Source organism: Athene noctua, chromosome 27, assembly GCF_965140245.1.
Source record: "Athene noctua chromosome 27, bAthNoc1.hap1.1, whole genome shotgun sequence".
NCBI classification, from domain to species: Eukaryota; Metazoa; Chordata; class Aves; order Strigiformes; family Strigidae; genus Athene; species Athene noctua.
Window position 1 is genome coordinate 5,065,779 of NC_134063.1, and position 18,289 is coordinate 5,084,067.

The 18,289-nt window shown below is 43.2% G+C and overlaps 1 protein-coding gene across 3 annotated transcripts in view; it reads left to right on the forward strand.

Moving 5' to 3' along the window:
* The first annotated feature begins 791 nt into the window (after positions 1-791).
* The window catches only part of KDM4B (lysine demethylase 4B), a 91,051-nt gene continuing 73,553 nt past the window's right edge, over positions 792-18,289 (forward strand). For all 3 annotated transcript variants that reach the window (XM_074927851.1, XM_074927852.1, XM_074927853.1), the window contains exons 1-4: positions 792-924; positions 14,080-14,242; positions 16,323-16,498; positions 17,369-17,483. In XM_074927851.1, coding sequence (XP_074783952.1) covers positions 14,102-14,242; positions 16,323-16,498; positions 17,369-17,483 — 432 coding nt within the window. In that variant the 5' untranslated portion in view covers positions 792-924; positions 14,080-14,101. The remainder of the gene's footprint in view (positions 925-14,079; positions 14,243-16,322; positions 16,499-17,368; positions 17,484-18,289) is intronic.

Below are 18,289 nucleotides of genomic sequence, written 5' to 3' on the forward strand. Positions count from 1 at the left end.
TGGCCCGTTGGGGTCCAGATGTCGGGGAGGGGGGGGGGGCTGCTCTGGTCCCTGCTCTGGGGGTTGAGCTGTTGAGAAAACCCCAAGTTGGCCGAAGGCGTCGCAGGGCTGCGCCTGGCGCTGTGCAATGCTCGCGGGCCGTCTCCAACGCGCCTGTGCTACCCCTGCTCGGGGCTTCCCTCAGGGGGGGCTGACCGCAGCTCCTGCGGGCAAAGGGGCAGCTCGGGGCGGTGCGGGCCCGCCCCAGGGTACCTCCCCGCCCCGGGCTGGGCCGGGGGAGCGGGGCAGGTGAGTGCGGGGCCGCCATGAGGCCGCCGGAGGGGGGGGGGGGGGGGTGGGGGGGGCGGGCCCTTCCCGCCCCATTGGCGCAGGGCGGCCGCAGCGCCCCCCCCCCCCGCCTCGCGCGCTGCTGTGCGGCTCCTCACGTACTCACCGCCTCGCGCCCCCGCCGGAGCGCAGCGCCGCGCGGTCCTGACGGGCACCCCGCGCCGCCTATCGAATCCCGCCTTAACGCTCGCTCGACCAATAGCAGCCGAGAGCGAGCGGCCGTCTCCCAACGACGGCGTCCTATTGGTGGTGGCGCCTAAGCGACGTGAGAATGACCGTTTGTTACGCTTAGTGCTGGGCGGGCCGTTACCCTGAGCAACTTGCCAATCAACGGACACACTCGGCTTGTTATTTGGAGACTGACTCCGCCATGGGGCGCAACCGCCGCCTCTCAGCGGCGAAACGCCCAATCGACAAGAAGGCGGCGTCGGCTGTAGCCAACGAGCAGGGCGAGGAGGCGGGCGGCAGGTGCTGTCCGTGGGGCGCTGCGCTCTCCTCACCGCCCCCCTTCCGCTCTGGACCCCGCGCCGGGCCGCTCGACGCTGCGCAGACGGGCAGCGCGGAGCCGCCGCCGCCTGGGACCGTCCGCCAGAGCAGGTACGGGGGCGGCCGGTGCCGGTGTCTCTCCCTCTTCCCTCTCCCTCCCTCTCCGCCGGGGCCCTGCCGCCGCCTGGGGCTCCACCCCCGGGACCGCGGCGCCGGAGCCCCCCGCAGCTCGGTGCTGCCCACCCCCCGGCGCGCCGGGCTCCGTCCCGCCGCCCTTCCCTGGCCCGAGCCCCTTCCCCACCGCCTCTCCGCGGCGACGGGCCCCGGCTTCGCTTCTCGCTTCCGGACGGCGGCCCTCCTCCCCGCGGCCCGGCCCTCGGCCGCCGGCCCCGGGGAGTGGGGGGAGCCCGGCCTGTGCGGCCAGAGGCCGGGCCGGGCCCGTCGCGACCGGCTCCTTCCGGCCCAGCGGTCGCTTTGTCTTGGGGCGGCGCGGTGGGAGCCCCCCCCCCGCCCCCGGCCGCGCACCCCGCCGTGTTCCCCCCCGCCGCCACCCTCCCCGGGTGCCTTGGGCCCCGGCGCGGTGTCCGCGGAAGGCTCAGCGTCTAAACGCGCTGTTTCAGAATAAAATTTATTTTTTTGGGGGGTAGGAAGCTCTATGTTGTCCCCAACGGTCCCCCCGTCTCCGGTGCTACCGGCCGCGGGCGGCGGTTGGGGCGTTGGAGGGTCGGTTTGTCGCGGTGGAGACTCGACCGGCGGTTGGCAGCGGCGGTTGCGCTGGGTGAAGGGAGCTGGTGGGGCGACGCGGAGCTGCCGGTAGGTCCGTGATGCTGTGCTTGATCTCCCGGCGGTGCTGCAGGCCGAGAGCGTGGTGGCAAGAATCTGACACAGGCATCTTTTTTTTTTTTTTTTTCCCTTTTTTTTTTTTTTTTTTCCTCTCTCCAGAGACTGTCAAGGTCTGGGGTCAAACCTAAGCTTTTTGGTTTTGGTAATAAACCTGACGTGAATAGAAACACTCGTGGTTACACTCAGAAGTCCTTCCTCTTGTCTGTCCCTTGCTAAGCAGCCTTGAGCACAAACCTTGCAGGGTGAAAAAGTGAGATGACCGGCTCTGAACCACTTGTGATCTGCAGAAATGGTCTGTCCGGTCACCGTGTGGTGACTTGCCCTGCGTTTTAGCTGCACGGTTTGCCCTTTTTTTAAAGAAATACATAGAAGATGTGTAAGGCTCTTTGCGATGTAGCGTGTGGTGGAAGGGGAAACTATTCAGGAAACCCTTCATCTAAAGCTTGGCTTTCCTGTAAAGCTGGCTTTGATTCTTGTTCTTGAAGATGGTACCTGTGGCTGCGTAGGGGCTCGGTATATTGCAAAAAGTCTGCTTTGGACCCCTTCGTTTTAAAGGGTCAAAGTCACAAATTGGGTTTAGTTTTCTACATGTTCTTTAACTTTTATACTTTTTAGTAAAAGCTGCTGTAGAGCATGGGTGCTGTTCGGGGCATGAATTGTTTTTGTGTTGCTGTTAAGGCCTAGAACATTGGAGTTTCGCTGTGTGACTCAGTTGTCTTTGTGCTGGGGCAATGTAAATACCTAATCGTGCTATATCAAGCTTGACCCTTGCAAAGCTAAGTTTCCTTTAACCAAAAGGAGTCAATTTTATGGAACTCTGTTCATCAGAAACCTCATAGTGTTGGTTCCCCCCCCCCCCCTTTTCACACACAGTAAGTCACTTTTTTCTTAGGAACTTTTCCTTTTTTCTATTTCCTTTTCCTGTTTTGTTAAAATTCACGTAATCACTAGAAATCTTAAGACTAGAATTTAATACTTACAGTTACATTTCAGCAATTACATAACTGTTAAGAGTACGTAGGGGATAATTGTTTTTTGACAGTAAGTTCCTAATTCTTAGGTTCCCCTGTAATAAGTGAAAGAGGTTGAGGCAGGTAGACTCACTCCTCCAGTGCCAAAAGGAATCAAGGGCTGTTTCTTTCTCATTAGTAGCAGGAGTTACTCCTATGCAAAGTGTATGTAGGTGGATATACTTGATTCCCTGTTCCAGAGCTAACGTTCATGTGCAGGACACTCACTGAAACATCTTTACACAGGAAACTGCTGTCCAACACTCAATAATGTATTATTCTTTCTATTTTTTTTTTTTTTTCTTCTTGAAAAGAGAGAATTCCCTTAACCAGTTCAGTGGGACCAGCGTAGATATGGTCTTATATACAAGAAGTTTTCTCAGTAAATTAGAACACATGGGCAAAAGAACAAAGTACGCGGGTCTGACACTGAGAGTTTGGCTTTAGGGTGAACGTGGGCTTTTGTTAGTAGGATCTTTTGTCAGCCTTTGATGAGAAGTTGATAGGGAAATGCACTTTCAGGGAGAAACCCACCTATTTCCTCTAGACAATGCTGGTTGTTGGTCTGAGGCAAATGGTACTTAAAACTACTTACCTGTTAAACTGAACTGTTGGAGCAAAATGGATTTCTATGGATACCATCAACTCCCTCATTTCACTGATAAGATTGATTGTTTTACAGATATGCAGGCATTTTAAATTCTCAAAAATACAGGCAGCTTCTGAAAACTTGGAGTTATTTCCATATAAGAGGTCTCAAGAAATTTTATATGAGTTGGGAAAACCAGTTTGTCCAGACATGCTGGATAAGCGTGTTAGCTATATGTTGTTTGTTTTTTTTTTTTTTTTTGTACATTTTATCAAGAGTTATGTATTATTTTGTACTAGGATGTTCAGCTGTAATGCAATAAACAATGTGTTGGCATTCAGGTAGCTGTAATTAGCCCTCAAAGTTTACATCTACAATGAATGGGGAAGTTCACATGTAAGTAGAAATAATAGCTCTGTCTTACAGGCAGAGACAACCATGCATCAATTCACATGTTACGACAATCTCTTTGCAGTCGTAAGAATTAGAAACTTTATTTCCTTTTAATTAATTCTAGGCAATATGGAAGAACTGCAGACTGGTGAATTTTCCACCCTTTCTGACTCGCTTTTTATTGTTTTACCCTGTGCCACTGAAAAGGATTTGCAACGCCTGTTACTGTCTGTCCATTCGTTGTCTGCTTGTGCTATACGCAGCATTACTTGCAATATAGCATCTGTTAATATCAAAGATGGATGACAGCTAAATATGTCACTGCAAGTGGGGGATTTGCTTAATATATTTGGATGCCATCAGAATTCTCTGTGGCTGTGCAAGGCACCGTTTGAAGTAATTATTTTGTCGTCTATTTAAGAATTAAAAGATGGTTTGTTCATTTTGATGCACTAGCAAACTGAAATCTTTGAATAGAGCAAAAAAATCCTGTCGTTTTACATAGGTTTAGTGATATTAATGTCGTGCTATTGTTCTCAGTGTAAAATCATTGTGGGATGAGAAAGGTGTTTTTCCATTTTCAGTATTTTTCAGTAAACTGATCTTGCTTAGTAAGATTTTTTTCTGAAAAAAAAAAAAAATGTTTTGGACCAAATATGTTCTGTCTTGTTACAACTTACAGATATAGTCACTTATTACCATGACTTAAATACTTTAATGTATATTTTATTGGAGCAGATTATTCTCTTTTATAAATTAAGCATTTCCTCGGTTATTTTCTTACTGGATGGCTGCTGACATGGGAGAATGCATTTGTATTCTCTTGCAATGTTTTTGTGTAGTATAACATCCTTATTTAGTCTGTGTGTGCCTCAGTCATGGCAAAAATGACCTGTAACTTAATGCTTTATTTTTTCTTTGCTGTGCCAGAAGGCTCATGAAAAAAACCACAATTCCCAGTTTCTTGGAAAATACAGGATTGTTCTTTCATTTCCTAAAACCTATTTGAGAAAAATACTGTAGTTGAATATGGCCTGAAAAGACAATGTTGGCAGTTGGTTGTGTGTTAAGATGATTTCCTGAGGTGTTCTGATATTCTTGTACAATTTCTGGTATTCATTCAGAGTAGTAGGGAGGACTTTAGTGAGCCTCTTGTTTTTTGTTGTGTGGTGTGTTGATTTTTTTTTTTTTTTTTTTTTTTTGTAGATAAGTTTATATGAAGTTTGCCATATTTGTTCTCAGTTCTGTGTTGGCAAAACAAGCAATGCAGCTTTGGCTGTGATGTATGTGTTAAGGTTTGGAGCTGTAGCTTCCCGAGATAAGAACTAGAGAAAATTGAGCTGGGAGAGATTAAAAATTGTTTAATGTTACCTTGAAGCTAATGTGAAACTAGCTTGGTTTTCTGCCAGGTTTTGCTTTAATTTAGGTTCTAAATTGTCACTCCTTTCAGTTGCGGTTTTGGTTAAGAAGTGTGAAATGGATGTGAACTGAGATGCCAGCCAGAAGACTGTGGGATTCCCTCTGTGACCGTGAGGATTTAAAGTTATTTACAGGTGCAGCTGAGGATAGGTGTTCCTGCTGAAGTGCACTTCTGGAGCTGTAGGAGCTGTGTTACTCTTCTTGGTCCTGTCCTTCCTCCTGCTGGCTTTGCCTCTTGCTCAGTCCCTTCCCCAGTAGATTTTCTGGCATTGCAGCTGCTCTTAAGCCTGGAATCTGGGTCAGTGTGTCACACCCACTCTAGGCAGGACCTAAAGCACCTTGTGCAAAAAAAATGCAACCAAGAGTTCGATTTTTACATCGGCAAAATAGTCAAAAGCACTTACAACAATCAAATTTGTTGAAATTCTGTCTTAAAAAAAAAAAATCTGAAGCAACCTAGAGAAGTTGAGCAGAGTTACTGAGACCGTTGCTGCAGGCTTGTAGTTCTGGCAGGTTTGCTGAAGGAAGACTGTTGGGAATTAGTCCTCATTAAGGTATTAATCAGATATAGGAATTAACTTTTTGTACAAAGCGATGCAGTAATCAAGTTTTCTGAAATGCATGCAGTTTCTGATCAGAATAATAGACTATGGGTTACTTTACAACATTTTAAGGTTTGCAGCACTGCTGCATTGAATCCAAGTGTTGTGCGTTGAGACTTTGAATTCTTGTTCAGACTGAGCAGAATACATAAAAATAGGTACTTTTTTATATCTCAGTTGCTCCAGGCGTGGGGCTGGAGGTTTCTCCTTTCACTGTGGTCTTCCAGTTTGAAATGGTGATCTCCTAAATGCTATTCTTCATATTCTAGCAAAGTGAACCCGAAATAATTTTGTGTACTTGGCATCAAAGATCCAAAGTCACAGTAAAGCTGCTGAAAAGAACCAGTCTAGGTTAGATGCTTTTTAGTTTTTTTTTTTTTAAAATACTTTTATAGCCTTGCGGTTAATATAGTGGAGATAATAAAAGACAGCAGAGATTAACTGTTGTGTCATGCAGTAAACTGAAATTCGTAAGCTACTTGGTTACAGATTCTGTCTCAGTAGCGGTATGCTGATTTGTGTGGTTTTAGTATGAGTTTATCTTGCATATTCAGTAAAACAGGGAATTTAAGGGGAGAGACAGTTGGGTACTGATTCTGAATTTAGTCAGAAATAAACATTACAGAAGGCTGTTGACTACCTTGCTTCGGGCAATAATGAACTGTTTTAATTTCTTACAGATTTATTGCTCTTAAATCTAAACACTGTTTCTGCTTTTAAATGCTGTTTGTGACTAAATTTTGCTGCAGTTTGAAGAAATGAGTAACTGTACACATATATAGCTAAGAGGATGTTTTCAGGGAAAATTTAATTTTACTTTAATGAGCCACATATGCTGCTTGATTTCAAGTACAGGAGAATCTGGAATTCTGGAGAGGCCTTGTGGAGTGTAAAATTTAATAGAAGGTACTCTAATTTGTCAAATCCCTGCACTGTAGATCTTCATCTGCTTGGCTGGTGGGTACTCACCGTGCCTGTGTGGGAACGTTGTCTCTCTGTTCCACTTTCTCAAATCTTTCCTCTGTTTACTTAGACTTTATGAAGAATATATAAAACTCAAAGCAATTTGGAGGTTAAAAATATAATGAATTGAGTATATAAATAATTTTGAGGAAAAGGTGTTTAAAATTCTTGCTGTAATCTTAGTCATTTAAACTGGGCTGAGCAACACCACAACGAACTGCAGATTTATGAATTTACACTCTCTTTGTCTAAATGCTGTAATCTGATTCTTGGGAATAAAAGGGAAGAAAGGAAAGTTGTCTGTGCTGTGCTTGCGAAACACAACTCATCTCTAAAGCCAATAATACAAAATTGCCAATTCTGTATGCAGTCTTGATGTTTTGCAAAAGTTTGTCTTGTTTTGGTAAAAAACTTTTGATAGTGTCTGATCCATGAGAATCTAGATGTAAATTTGAGTATAATTAGTTGGTTTACTGAGAAAGAAAATAGATGGAAATAGAAGAATCTGCCCTCTATGTTCCAGCCTAATTCATCAAAAAACTCCCCCATTTCAAATAAACACATGAGGTTTGCATTAATATTTGTGCACAGTACTTAGTAGTCAAATAATGAGTCAAGAATTTTCAGTTTAGAGAATTCTTTAAAGAACAGGGTTCTTACCTTACTGTGTGGGGAAGTGCCTGAAAAACACTGGGTCAGAATGAAGTTCATTCAGGCACACTTAAAGTCTGTATTTAGTTTTTTGGTTTCATTTTTCAACTTTACAGTATTTTTGGTTGAGGCTCAGATTTTTTTTATTTTTTTTCCCCCTCAAACTAAACATTTTCACTTCCAGTGTGCCAGGAAGTGTGTGTGTGTGTGTATATATATATATATATAAAAAAAAATGAAGTATAGACTTGGGGCAGATTCACAGGCCGTGAGCTTTTGGAATCCTGAAGGAGCCTGCAGCCCAAGCCCAGCTGCAGGTCCCAGCCTGGGATGTGGCTCCTAGGGCAGAAGTTCCCCCCCAAGAATTTCTCGGAGCCCTTCTGGCAAAGAGCAGAGGGAGGTAAAATCTTGCAAAGAGTCTGTGAATCCTGATTTCCTGTGTTGCTACTTGGTTGTCTGACTCTGGACAGCATGTTTTTGTTTTTGCTGATAACATTGTGTGTTCCTTGAAGGGGAGGGAGATTGCTCTCCCTCTTCCCACATTCTATCAGTGCCTGACTTGGCCTCCTCTCCCTGAGAATAGGCCTAAAACCAACCCATTGACAGTTTAATTGAGGATGATGAGATGAGTGACCGAGTTTAAGTCCTTTATTCAGGTTTTCAGTTTTCCAAGCACTGGTAGAAGTAGTTAAACAAATGATGTCCTACCAGCAGGTCTCACTTGAAAGAGGAACTATGGGTGCAGCTGCAGAGCCAGGGCATGGTGAGGTAGGTGATGAAGTAAGGATGGATTTCCAGTGTTGAACATTCTTGAAGTTTCTGGAGAAGGCACAATGGTAGATGCAAAGTAGTTTGCTTCTCGGTGATGGTGAAATGAGGCACGCTGTGTGGCTGGTGGGAACCGTGTCCAGGTAAGGAGGAAATCTTAATATGCTGTCCAGCCTGCCCTAGGAGGAGGAATCCTAGGATGTGTCCAACTTCTCTTTTTCTAGTTATTATTGAAAGGGCAGGGAAGGTTTAGTAGATAGATGTATTTGCATCAATAGCCATGAGTTTTCAAGGGAAATTGCCAGGTAAGGCAGGAATACAGAAGGTTGAACAATTTGGGTGTTGAAACAAGATTAGAGAATTTATTGCCATTGATATTCAGTTTCCTGTTGTGTTACACAGTGCTGCCAGGCTTTGTTTGTGCTCTGATACATCCAGAGGGTTATGAAGAAAAATGTAGGGCAGGGGAGGTTTTAAGATTTTGTTTGTATGATTTGAAAAACCTTGCTTAAGATACGGTGCATTTCTTTATCTTTCTAAAGTATTAAAACAGTAAATTGCTTGCCTGATAGCAGCTTCCTCCACTCAGGAGGGGAATGCACTCAGAATTTCTTCCCAAAGACTTGAGCTGCTATGTTTTCAGCATTGAAATGAATAATTTGTTATATATTAATGATTTTTGTGCTGGAAACGACATCTTTATGCCTTCAATTATCTAAGCTATTTAGATGTGCCTCATTTAGATTTTCTCATTATATCTCCTCTTTTTTTCCTCAATATATGGGACTTATTACACTTTCCTGCCTTGGTTTGGTCTGTGTTGTCCTTAGATGGTCTCCTGCAAGGGTGTATAATTCACTGTCCTTACGTAGTGTAATGAGCTGTGGAACTTAATTTTCTTAACTGCTAACAGCAGTTTTACTGGTGTTACAAGTGCAGTGATGTTTGTTGTCTGCATTGATTAGATTAAGAGTTAGTAGGCTCAGTGTCCTGTAATAAAAGGGCAATTTGACTGAAGAGCACCAGTAACCTCAATCCATTTTTTTTTTTTAGTGTGTACAAACTCTAGTTTCTGTAGGAGCTAACAAGCTCTCCTGTTTGGGGAAGAGAGACTGTTGTTGGAGGAGAATTTGTTATACATGTGCCTCCTAGGAAAAGTTTTAATCCATTAAGACTTTTCCTATAACTCTCTTCTGGTGTTTTTTGTCCCATGATGAGGCTGTGGTTTGAGATGGTGCCTTTGCCCTGTTGCTGCAAAAGTCCTACCCCTGTGACTACATGCTTGTTTTAAGGCACAGCCATGTAACCAGAGTCAGCTCTCTGATTGTTTTGCACTGTGGCACCACAAATCATCTTATTTGGCACAGGAGAAGAACAAATGGCCATGGATGGGAGCTCAGTAGCTATCCAAGTTGGTACTGCTGTGAAATTTCCTCTTGTTTCAAATTGTGGCCAGCACTTTGTTTATTCTACGAAAATTTGATGGCTGTGGTTCTTTTTCCTTCAGCAGGGTGTGATGCCGGTGCCAGCACGTGTGCCCACCACCAGTACAATCAGGCTAATGTGTGTATTTTCTGCTCTGAGTTGGCAGCAGGTTGCAGGGTGTGCTCAGGAGGATGTTTTTGTGTGTCTTTTCAGCCCTTTCCAACACAATCCAAGTGAGATCTTGTGGAGTGGCTGTGGATGCGATATATCTTCTTCTCACAAAGTTATTTTTACTGCCTGTGGCTTGCATGCTATGGTTTTGTCTACCAGATTTTGGACGCCTACTTTCTTCTTTTTTGCTATAGGCATATGTTCCCAAGGGTCTTTTCCTTCATCTTTTTTTTGTATTTTGGCTGTGTGGTTTCAAGGCCTTTGGCAAAAAGCCAGTAAGAGGTTTTTTGGGGGTTGATGGTGGAAAACTGCACTTTTGGAGAGACAGCAAGTTGTTCAAAAGTGGTTTTGCCAGTTGTATACAGCGTAAGGTGTATGGTAGCAGGGCATACACCACTTGGGTAGAAGTTTACCTTTAGACCTGGTGCCTTCTTTCAAGGGCTCTGAAAGCACACGTGTTCTGGTTTATCAAAGAAACTGATAATCCCAGAGAGTGTATTAAGTTTATTTAGCAAGATTAAGAGATGGTCTTCTTGTGTTACTGTATAAACAAAGTGAGTCCTCTGTCATAAATTTAGCCGAGTTTTTATGTGATTGATAACAGAGGGTTTACAGCAAACCAGCAGGACTGGTTTGTGTTACGTTTGCAGCCCTGTGCCCTGGGTGTAGGTACAGTATTTAGCTCCAGTGCTGGTGCCTAAAGGCAGGTTTGTTTCCTCTACTAGTCTCGCTACCTTTAGTCAGAGTTACCCCCCCGACTCAAAAGTGGAGGAGAATGAATTGGCATTATCCACTCCTCAGAGATCAGTAGTGGGGGAGCAGCGGGGAACTACTTGAAAGTCCCAAGCCTTTCCCTGGAGGAAGGATTCCCAGTTCTGTAAGTCCTTTAGCAAGCACGAGTCGTTGATCTCGGCTGGGTTTCTTGGGCTTTTTCTCTGCCATACAAAGGTTTCAATCAACAGGTGTAGGATTTCAGTCACAAAAATGTCTTGGTTCACATCCATTTTAGAGGAAAAAGTCTCATGTAAAAGTCACTGAAATTAAAAACTCAGCTCTTTGTGTCCACTGAGATCATCCCTCTGGAGACAAGTTTTAGTGTTTCCTTGCTGTGGTTGCAAATTAGAAGGTTTTCATAATATTTCAGGTTGTTATGCTCTCTTACAAAGAAACAGAACGCACCCAGCTGAGAAAAATACTTTAATACTTCTTTTCAAGAACTAACAGGGGGCTTAGACTCTTTCTGCAAAATCATCCTTTTCAGTATTAATAGTGAAGAGAGAAGAGTTTGTTCACATCGTCGCCATCCACCCCGCTGCATGGCAGAGCTGTGAATGAAAAATGCTTCCAGTGTTCTCCGAGTAGTCAGATTCTGCCGTGAAATCTTCCTCACTGATGCTGGTGAGCTTATTACAGCACAGTTTTATTGAGGCTGTCTCCTGAAAGTCCCAGAAGGAAGCTGGGACGTGGCTGGGCTCCCCTTGGAGCTCTGGGCTTGTCCCGTTGCCTTGGCCCCTTGTCCTCCGTGATACCGGGAGCTAGAAGGCAGTAACAGTAAATACTGTCACTGTTTATCCAAAATACACGAGTGATGCCATGTGCAAAGTAAGTTTAAGAAGTTGTTTTCTCCCAAAGCTTTCTCTGTGGCTTGGGTGTTTTTTTGCTCCTTGGGGCTGGTGTGGGGAAGCATGTACAGGCAGGGGCTTTGGACACTTTTCTGACCGAAGTAGTTCAACTGATTGATTCTCCCTTCCCAAGTCCTCTGTGGCTATTTTTTTTTTTTTTTTTTGGTAATAGCTTAATTAGTTTAGTTAGATGAACATACATTGCAGAAAGTGTTATCTCGGGCAGGTGTTAAGATGTTCCTTAGAATGAGGAGATGAATTCCAGAGTGCTGAGCAGCATTGCTTGTATTGAGGCAGATAGAGCCTTTAATTAATTGATTAAGCTCTGCATGAAGTAGTTTTTGATTCCTCCCCTCCCCTGCATTGTTGGAGTGTGTATTTTGACTATTCACTCCCAGTTCATTGAATAAAAAAATGGAATTGCTGGAGGTGATCTTGAGGAAAAGATGGGATAAAACCTGTCTTTGACTATTTTTTTTTTTTCCCCCTGGTTGTGGGTAAAGCTGCAAATACTGGGAAGGCATCCCTGGAGCAGATGGTGCTGGCACAGATCCTCCTCAGGACGGAATTCAAGTTCCTTTCCTCGAGCCAGATACTCCCGATCAGCCGGTGTGCAGTGCTGCTGCAGAGCCTGACCTGGTGCTTCCTGCTCGGGTGAACTTTCGTGGCATTTCTAGACCTGGTTTAAAAATAGCAGAAGTATTCTCAGTAAGATTGCGTTGGAATAAAAGTTAGGGGATGGTTTCTGGCTTTGTCCCACTTCTCCAACAGTCACGTTTCTTTTTCTTCCAGCTCGTCACCAGGATCAGTTGTATTTTTCTGCTGAACAATATTTTTATTCAGTAATTTGGAGGAAACCTCTTTCAGATGGATGCCCAGAGCTTATCAACTCCCATGGTTCATCTCAGGATGGGAGATTCTGTTTCCTATTTTTATATTTCTACAAAATATCTGTGTAGTAAATTGTTCTTGTGGGTATGGATCAGTTATTCTTCTTATCTTAAAATGCTGACCCTGAAACACAGCAGTTTTTTTTCCTGTATGGCACGGTTGGAAATCTCTTTGGGCAGGGCCACTCTGAAGATGAGAGAGGTTGGTTAAAGGGCATTTTGTTTTAAGACTGCAACGATTTCTGCTGGAAATGCGGCTGTCAGGGTGAAGGGGTATCTCTTTTCCTCAGTTGGTTTTGCTCTGGGTTATTGTGCAATATTGGGCTTTATAGTTTGGTTTTATTATGGAGCGTGCCTTGCATCTCTGGCTCCTGGCGTGGAAGGGTTCTTCTGACATTGCCTTTAATTTAGGGGTGCAGTAGTGCTGTGGTTGAGGAGGCAGCAGGCAGATGCTAGAGGACAGGACAAGTGTGTGAGAGGCTGCCACTTTATCCATGAAACTGCACTGAGGAAGGGCTTAGACTTGCAGACCATGGTTTTGAGACAAATTTTACAGAAAAGTTACTCCGCAAAATTCTAAAATTTTCTATTTCCTAAAATTTCAAGTTAAAACTGTTCATTTACCTTTGAAATTTAAAAAAAAAAAAAAAAAAAAAAGTTTTACCCAGTTAAAATTGTAAAGGTGCTCTAGGAGCCCTGGGCAAGCTGGGTGTGGAGTCTGTCCAAATTTCTGTGTGACTTTGTTTTTAATTGTAGGAGGCAAGTGGGAGTATCTGCTGCCTCTTTGGAGAAGTGTGAGTTTTGTGCTGTGCTCACTGATTAAAACACTGATATAGCACTGTTTCTCTGTTTTGTTTTTCCTGACACAAAGAATACTTTCAGTAGCATCTGGAATACTTCTTGGCTAGTTGGAAATCAATTTAAATTTAAACATGCTTTGCTTGTGATTTAAAGTCACAGTTGATAGTGCTGCTGCACCTTTTATTCCTTAAAAGCCCCGTACTGCCCTCTCGTGATAGCTTGGCTGTATTGTATGTGCTGTAGCTGCTTTTCTGACGTGGAGAGTATTTTCATAGTTGTCTTTGCAACTGAAATGCCATAAAAACATTTACTTGCCTCATAAGTTTCCAGAATAATCTTACAAAGGTCCATCTTCAAAACTGTGGCTTCATCCTGATTTTTTTTTTTTTCTCCCCTCTGTAACTTTTGAAGTAAACTGAGCAATTTTGATTTTTCACATTGAAAGATGCTTTGAAGTTGTGCATCTAAATTTCTTTTAAGAATTGGCTTGACACTTTGTCTATGTACATTACAAATACAATCAAAATGTAATGAAGCTACGTTTTAAGAAACTAATTATATGATTTTTTTAATATAGCCCCTAGCACATGAAAAAAACCCCAAGAAATGGCAGCTAATCCATTGGCCAAAACTGTTGTTTCTTTATATATAGAAAAGGATAAAGCGTTCTGGTGGAATCTGAGGGGCAGCCAGCTCCACGCACACACGGAATAGATGCTGAAGGTGGTGAGAAGTTTGTGGTTCGTGGCTGCCATGCTGATGGACACAACTTCATGTGATGAATGGGGGGGGGGCGATGCTAAGTCTATGATCTATATTTAGGCCCTGTCTGATCTCTCAGATGATACCGGTATCAGGAGTTCCCCTGATACTTGACCCATCTTAGGGCCCTGCTAACAAATAGAGTAAGTGGATTTTTGGGCAGAAGCTCTTCATATCTGTGTTAGGGGACAGTACTTACACAAATACTTTATTGGGGGAATAGGGGAAAGAAATGAAAAATATATCCATGCCTTTCTGTGAAATTCATTAAAGCAAGTAGAAAGAAAACAAAGGTTTTTAACCCGTATTTTTTTTCTTCTCTTCTTTCTTTTTCCCTTTTTTGTTTCCCCTCTTCAGGAACTGCCGCCAGCCTAGAAGGATGGGGTCGGAAAACCCAAGTCCGCAGAACCCTGGCTGTAAGATCATGACCTTTCGTCCTACCCTTGAGGAGTTTCGGGACTTTGGGAAATACATTGCTTACATGGAATCGCAGGGAGCTCACCGAGCAGGGCTTGCTAAGGTGAGTTGCCCTAGCTTAGGTACTTGAAAGCTTCCTGAAGGCTGCCTTCCCGAGGCTCCGCTTTGTGTAAGGTGTCTCTGAAGTTATGTCACTTGGAAGCAGTTTGCTTTCATGCCATCAAGCAGAGTGTGTTTTTGAAAATTTGAAAAATCTCTGTTTCGGTTTACCGAGAGAGGAAAGGCAGAGGAGTTACGGGCCTTTTGTAAGAGTGGAAGAAGTGTTTATTTCTAGGATGTCTTTTTCTGATCCCTAACTGGACATTCCCAGCCCTTGCAGAGATGGGTTAAGGATTGCTGAGGATACAGACAGTGGTAGCCGTGGTCCTTAAGGGCTGGAGCAATGAGATTTTCAGCTTCCCCAGAGTGCGGAGTAAAGGATCAGGCTTTTGAAGTCTCCTTAGGTTTTGATGGGGGAGAAGGCCTAAATCACATCTGTGTGAATAGGGGCAGACTTTTTACTCTTGTCTTTTCTGTGTTCTTGGCTACCACCTTAGGCTGACATGAATCCAGACCAGTAAATGTGTCCTGTATGTGATTCCCAGAACACCTGAAAGCCCTTTTGACCTTTAGGAAGCAGTTCTTCAGCTCTAAAACATCTTTCTGCTTCCTTCCCATCCATATTTTTACACTGAAACCGATTATGAGAACTCATGTGAGTCTTCCAAGTTCCAGTACTTGACATGCAACTCCTTGGAAAAATCAGGACTAACTGATTAGAAAGAGTATTTCTGTGGCTGTGTCATGTTGCACCACAGGCTGAGGGAGATCATTTGTTCTGACAAGGTAGTTGGTACGTATGGTATTTAGTAGAACTTAATAAAGCACAGCGCTGTTAGGCATGAAATAATTCTTATTTCTTCTAAAACATAGGTCAATTACTGTTTCTATTACAGTTCTAAATCGAGCTGGGTATTGATAAAAAGCTCTCTGTGAAACGTTTCCTTGTCCACTCAAGTGTATTAGTAATTACATTCCATGAGTTCACTAAGGTAGATTATTTTAATAAAGGTTGTGGGTGAATTCCAGATGATGTACAGAAATTACTGTACTTGTAGGACTAAATCTGAGCATTTCACATTAATTTTTGTGTGTCTCTGAACTGCAGCTGCAATAGAGCCTTGTAATGGAAGTAGAACTCATCATATCCTGGAGGACCCATGTCCACAAAAATCAGTAACTTGTTCTCCAGTTCCTGTAACTTTTTTTGGTTAATCCTTACACCAAATTAGATTGCAGAGATTTTTTTATTTCATTCCATGTGCCCGCTGAATGTCCTACTGATTGTTCTCTGATCTTGAGCCTAAAATTGTTGGCAGCTCTTCTGCTGAAAATTACAGCTTTTTCTTACAGATTCAGCACTGCTTTGCAGTAGTTTTTTTGCGCAGCTTCCAAGAGTGAGGAAAGAGTTCTGGACACATTCCCCATGGTTTTCTTTTGTTCTTCTCTACCCCTTATTCCTTTTCATTTATGGAGTTGGTCCCCAGCGTGTCACCTACAAATACAGAAACATCAACAGCAGTAATGCAATAGGATTTTGAGCCTTCCTAGTTAACAAACAAACAACTAAACAAAATCCACCCCCTCAAGCAGGCTGGAGTGTGAGTGATCTTCTGGATGGAATAGTTGTGTAGACTGCTATAAAAAGTTATGGACTTTGAGATGCAACATGCTGATAAAGCTGCTGGAACCTTCATGCAGCTTTGTGGAATGGTAGGTGAGAGGAATGCCATGCTGGAGGGAAAGCATGTGCAGTCCCTCTGGCATGCAGTGCATGTACTTGATGTCTAACTGGATATCTTTTATCATCGTTGGCCATCTTCTGTGCCACTGTTCCGGTGGGACCGCGAGCAGGCCGGCGATCAGCCCTCTGACCATGTCAGCTAGTCCTCTGCTCCAGCAGATGCAGAGCAGGTGTCTTGTCATATGTCCTGGTTATCTGAGATGCTGCTGTTATCTGATAACCTGCAGCAGCAGGACAAAATACCTTCCACTTCAACCGTTTTTTCTTCAGTACAAGTTGCGTTTGCCTGTTGTGAGCGTGAAATGTTTTATTGGTTTGTTTTTTTTTCCCCCAATTCTAGGTGATTCCTCCTAAGGAATGGAAACCTCGAAAAACCTATGATGACATAGATGACATGGTTATCCCAGCTCCTATTCAGCAAGTGGTCACCGGACAGTCGGGGTTATTCACCCAGTATAATATACAGAAGAAGCCTATGACTGTGGGAGAATACCGGCGTCTGGCTAACAGTGAGAAGTATGTTGGTGTGAAGTGATGCTTACATTGTGAATGGGGGGCTTGTGCAGAAGCTTTTCTTTCTAGAAACAAGCTGAAAAGAAGGTGCAGCCTTGTTAAATAGGAAGTGTTTTTGAAGAAACAGCTTTTTCTTAAAAGCTTACATCCAGAATCTCAAACAAGTTTGTAACTTGGTGGCTTTTGCTGTATCTTAGATCCTTTTCTGGGAGCTGGTGTTGAAAGATTCTTCGAAGTCAGTATTTGGCTAAGAATCTGCCTGAAAAGAATGTCTTGGGACTCAAAGAAGAGCTCTTGGTATATTAATGGTTGTTCTGGAAAACATGTTCTGTTGCCGAGGCAGAAATACAAGTACTTTGGAGTGCCTGAGCTAATAACACGAGAGTCTTCTGAAGTGACGGGGAACACTGCGGAGCACTTCAGTTAGCTGGGACACGCCAAGTGATCCAAGCTGCAGTTGCATCCTTTTTCCAGTTGCTTTCCCAGAGCTCTGGGAGTACCGTGGGTTTTAGCTCGAGCATTACAGACATCATGCAATCAGTTTAGAAGTACTGGTAGTACAGCATATACACGAGTGCTTTACCTGCCTTCGGCTCCCTGTGTAATAATTTCATCTTGTGCATCCTTAGATGGGGGATCTGGTGCCTCACATAAGTGCACATCCTTTGTTAGTATGCACTGAGAGGTTTTGTAGAAAGATTTGAAAAGCAGTAAATTATACTAATCTGAGTAGAATTAAAAATGAAATGCACCTTCAGTAACCTTCTGAGTGTGCCTACTTAGAAATGTGTGTTTCTTTTCAGTCATTTATCTGTCTGTGGTGAGTGTTCCTTAGGACTTCTTACATCCTTACATTTCCCATGTTCTTATCAGGTATTGTACTCCACGCCATCAAGATTTTGAAGACCTGGAGCGCAAGTACTGGAAGAATCTCACATTTGTCTCACCAATTTATGGAGCTGATATTAGTGGCTCACTGTACGATGCAGTAAGTGAAATGCTCCTCTTTTATTTATTTTACACATGGACACTGACTTCCTTATTGCTCTTTTCCCAAGGAACAGTATTTCAGAATTTATTTGATTTAGTGATCTTAAAAAAAAAAAAAAAGGCAAATATCTTTAGTCACACTTTTGTAATGAAAGAAAAATAAACTTCCCACTTTCCCCAGAGATTTAGGATCATAGCGACAATGGAAGCTGTGAAAAGCTTAGTTTTACTAGAAAAATGAAGAAAAAAGTGATTTTAAAAAATGAGTTCTTACAAAGCATGTGGCCAAGAATTGTAGATGGCTTGCAGAAGAGGTTGGTAGACAAAATTCAGCTGGCATCATAATGATATGCCCAGATATATGTGATGGTATATAGGTGAATTAGAAGTAAGCTACAGATCCTGATCTCTATCATGCTAGGGGTTGGGGTTTTTTTTTGTTTGCGCTTTTTTTTTTTTAAGGGAATAAAAAAAATATTTCTGCTAAAGCACCTTAGAGAGCCATAAAAAGCAGCATTTCAAGGAATTGGGTGCTTCATCAGAAATACTTCTTTTGATTCTTAATACAACTAAAATATTTGCATTTGGATTTTTTTTCTTTGTAGGCAACTATATTAGGATACAATGCACCTGTGTGCTAATTTATTTTACAGTTCAAATTGTTGCTTTTCCTTGTTGAAATTGCATCCTGTGCTTAAAGTAATTCTCTTGTGGTTTCTTCTGCTGTAAATGATAAAGGTTGCTTATCTTACTCGGTTTAGGCAGCTAATTTAAAGCCCTTCCTTTGTAGTTTTCTTTTGAGTG